The sequence below is a fragment of the Corylus avellana genome, chromosome ca11 (assembly GCF_901000735.1).
Source record: "Corylus avellana chromosome ca11, CavTom2PMs-1.0".
NCBI classification, from domain to species: Eukaryota; Viridiplantae; Streptophyta; class Magnoliopsida; order Fagales; family Betulaceae; genus Corylus; species Corylus avellana.
In genome coordinates this window covers 280722-285037 of record NC_081551.1, presented here as the reverse complement: position 1 = coordinate 285037, position 4316 = coordinate 280722, and the positions used below count along the sequence as shown (strand labels likewise).

Below are 4316 nucleotides of genomic sequence, written 5' to 3'. Positions count from 1 at the left end.
GGTTACGGTTAGCGGTTAGTGGCAATAACCGCTAACCGTAACCGCCCTAGCGGTTAGTAAATTTCACTAACCGCAACCGCTAACCGCCTAGCGGTTAACGGTTAGCGGTTAGTGGCCGGTTAGCGGTTAGTGAAATAGATAACCGCCCGCTAACCGCTTTTTTAAAATTGGGCTTTTTTTTTGGGCTTTTTGGGCTTATTTTTTTGGGCTTTTTTTTACCCTCATTTTTTTTTCTTGTATTTTTAATATCTTCTTGGGCCCAATTGCTATAAATATTTGAATTGTCATTGGATCATATGATTAAGTGTTGATCTTATAAACTTACAAACAAACAAAAATACTTCAATTGTAGTTATAAGTAACACATTGTTTAATCCAATGTCAATTACTTAATTTGATATTATATGAATCACATTGTCATTGTCATTGTACATGAATAATTGATTAAGTATTGGAATTGTAATTGGATCATATAGTTAAATATTTATCTTATACATTTATATTATTCAATATGCATATAATATAACTATAAGCAATTATATATATATAAAATTCAAAATTGTTCAAAATTGTTAATTTTCTTTTTTTTTTTTCTTTCAAAAAATGGTTAAATTTCTTTTTCTAAAAAATGTTCAAAAAATACATTAATACTTCAATTGTGATTATAAGTAACACATTGTTGAATCTAATGTCAATTACTTAATTTGATATTATATAATCATATAGTCTCATTAAATTATATCATATGATTCATATGATTAATTATTTAAATTCTTATCATATTTACTTATAATCTTTTTTCTTTGAATTGAACTTAATATCTAATGGTAAATGGTAATGTTCAAACTCCTAAATCCTAAATTCCTAAAGTATCTAATAATGCTTTAATTAAATTGTAGACTTGTAGTTATAAGTAACATATTGTTTAATTCAATTGAATCAATTGTGATTATCATTGTACATGAATCATATGATTAACTTGTAGACTTATGACTTATGAGTTATGTCATATTATATATGTATTATTTATTATTATATAATCATATGATTTAATGATCAAGTCATCATGTGATATAATCATATCAATTATAGTGATAATATATAAATTACTAAAATTATAATGATAATACATTAATACTTAAATTATGTTTATAAGTAACACATTGGTCATTGTTTAATCCAATGTCAATTACTTAATTTGATATTATACGAATCATATCATCATTGTACATTAATAATATGATTCACTTTAAGTCTTGAATAAAGTATTTGAATTGTCATTGAATCATATGATTAACTATTGATATTATACATTTATATTATTCATATACATATGTAGACTTATATAGACTTATAACATATATAGACTTATAAGTTTATAACATACATTGGAAATAAGTCTCTAGATATTTAATTGTTGTATTAGTATGAATTGGTATACTTATGAGTTATGTCATATTATATATGTATAATTTGTTATTATATAATCAAATGATTTAATAATCAATCTCATGTGATATAATCATATAAATTATAGTGATAATATATTAATACTCAAATTGTGATTTAATTATTTTTTTAAAAAAATTGTGATTTAATGATCAAGTGATTATATGATATAATCATATAAATTATAGTGATAATATATTAATACTCAAATTGTGATTTAATTATTTTTTTTAAAAAAATTGTGATTTAATGATCAAGTGATTATGTTATATGTATAAATATTTTTATAATTATAATTATAAAAATATATTATATAAAAAGGCAGTTAGCGGTTAGCGGTTACGGTTAGTAGACCCAATAACCGCTAACCGCTAACCGCTAGGCGGTTATGGCAGTTAGGCGGTTAGCGGTTAATGCGGTTAGACGGTTAGGCGGTTAGGCGGTTGGCGGTTATAGCGGTTAGCGGTTAGCGGGCGGTTAAAAACCGCCCGCCTTTGCACCCCTATTTGTTAGGACGTCATTTTAACAAAGTATGATGAGTCATGACCATTCATTAATTATCGTCATGTTTGATGCTGAATTCATATATTTGTTTTTTAATTTGATAAATATTTGATAGTTTTTGCATGCTAATATATAGTAGATCGACTAACCATGACAACCAATGGTGAAGCATACATCATGACGCCGAACAAAATGCCTATGATGCCTACAATCAAAGACCGCTCCTTATGTGAATGGGTTAGGGTTAAAACCAAAGATGTGAGAACGCTGATGAATATGAGTTCAATCAGCAGCCCCAGCAAAAATTTGAGCCTCTTTTTCCTGTCAGAGAAGATAAAGAAAATAATTAAGTACGTAAGCTCGATGGCAATCCCGGCGCCGTTGATGGTCAGCACCAAGGTGCTGTTCGGGTGCACCATGGGCAGGCTGTAGAAGGTCCAGACCATGCAGTTCACTAGGGTTGCAAGGTATGGTGCTGGTGAGTAATGCTCCACTGACCCTTTCTTCCATATTTGAACAAAAGTTGGCCTGCAAATTAAATGCAATTAATCATGAATAGTTAAAAAAAAAAAAAAAAAAAAAAGAAGAAGAGTGGATTTTTTTGGTTAATACTTCGAAATTGGCTGTTTAAGTACTCATTCAGCCGATGCACAATTCTTTTAATTTGGGTGGAATCATGCTTACTATTCGAGAATATTTAGCCGATAAGAAAGGATCACGAAGTTGCCCCATGTCTTAAAAGGGATCCACGTTGAGAGAAAAGAATAGTAAAAAATAAAAGATATAAGATTTTGAGTCGATTATTTGATCTTTCTAAAAGGGGAACTCACTCTCTTTGTTGAGGTTACTCGAACCTTCATCCAATGAAAATGATATAAATAAAGAAAAGAGAAAGGAAGGAGATAGCAAAATGCCAAAATAAGGTTGACTACATTTAGGTTAAACCTCTTGACTAACGATATTGGAAAGCCAAAAATGCCCTTTAAGCCATCCGAAAAGACAAAAATACCTTCCTTTTTTTTTTTTTTTTGGCTTAAATCCTGGTTAAAAGGGCAAAATGCTGGGAGTGCCAAAAATCAGTGGCAAAAGTCTGGGAGTGCCAAACTTACACTGGGGACAAGAACAAGAAAAGTGCGACAATGTTTCCTGAAAACAAGCAAAAGAACCCCTCATCATCATTTGAATTTAATTAGCTGAACAAGAAAATGGTAATTAATAATATGTAATCTCTAGGAAGTCTAGCCAATAATAAAATATATAGTTTAGAAATAAAACTAAGTAACCCACCTAGAACACCAACAGTCATTCGAGCAGCTTCTGTAGAAACCATGTTGCTGGAGCCTGGAGCTGAAGGAAGAAGAACAATGACAAGTCTAAAAGAAAAGTGGATTTCCTGAAGCAACACATGGAAAGGACTGCCTTAAATGAAGCTTTGTAGAGGAATAACATTTCCATTTTCCACCCACAGAGAGAGAGAGAGATGGCAGTACTGCCTTCAAGATTCTCAATATACAAATGGTTGTTCAACATTTGAGTTGAAGGCGAATCAGCAAATACGCATATTTGCTTTTAATTAAACAGCACATTAGCTATGAACAGAACAGAGGCACTAACATTTTTTTTTTTTTTTGCTTTTTTCTCTCAATTACAGCATCAAACATGTCATACAAATTTTGGAATTCTGTTATTTATATAGTCCACTATGGTTTGGGTGGTTCAGCTGGGACCATGTAACACCTACAATATTGAACTGATTATTTTCGATTAACTTGGAGAGTGTTATTGGCAATTCCTCCTTACCAAACTTTTCACTCTACTGTCGACAACCTACTAATTTGTGAAGCACCTAAGTGTTCGACAGTTAGAAAAATAAAGTAATTGGATAAGTACACGACTTAATAAGTAAACTATCAGAGAACCTCTTGTTGATTGCATGTTTGTCATGGTATCAGATCCTAGCCCAATTGGTTGTGACCCACCGTCACCTATTGTCGCACGTATTAGCTTGGATGTCCTCCCGCTACACGTGAGGGGGCGTGTTAGAAGTCCCACATTGTTTGGGTATTAAGGAGTTGGACCATATATAAGAATGAGGAGAAACCTTAACTCTTAAGTTAGCTTTTGAGTTGAGTTAGGCCCAAAACTCATTTCTAACATGTATCTTGTTGATTGCATGGTTGTGAAAACCAGCTTATATAATGAGCCTTAGGCGAAACTCGAAATGTGAACATTTAATATCAAGTATATATGTGGATGATCGATGATAATGAGTGGGCATTGATAGCCTGCGATGCAGACCTACTATACAGGAGTGCATAGATATTTCAAGATCATTGACAGCCAGCAATATCCTCAGGCTTTTG

The 4316-nt window shown here is 31.7% G+C and overlaps 1 protein-coding gene across 1 annotated transcript; it reads right to left on the bottom strand.

The window, feature by feature from the left end:
* Window positions 1-2078: 2078 nt before the first annotated feature.
* LOC132165780 (bidirectional sugar transporter SWEET4-like) lies at window positions 2079-3294 on the bottom strand. Its single transcript, XM_059576464.1, has 3 exons — window positions 3241-3294; window positions 3063-3099; window positions 2079-2481 (listed from the first exon to the last, which is right to left on the bottom strand). The coding sequence occupies exons 1-3, from the start codon at window positions 3281-3283 to the stop codon at window positions 2079-2081; spliced, it is 483 nt and encodes a 160-aa protein (XP_059432447.1). The 5' UTR covers window positions 3284-3294.
* Window positions 3295-4316: the final 1022 nt, after the last annotated feature.

Coding starts and splice junctions, on each gene's coding strand:
- LOC132165780 (XM_059576464.1), bottom strand. CDS start 3,283: ATGGTTTCTACAGAAGCTGCTCGAATGACTGTTGGTGTTCTAG. Junction 3,100..3,240: donor AATGACTGTTGGTGTTCTAG/GTGGGTTACTTA, acceptor GCTTGTTTTCAG/GAAACATTGTCGCACTTTTC. Junction 2,482..3,062: donor TTCTTGTTCTTGTCCCCAGT/GTAAGTTTGGCA, acceptor TTTAATTTGCAG/GCCAACTTTTGTTCAAATAT.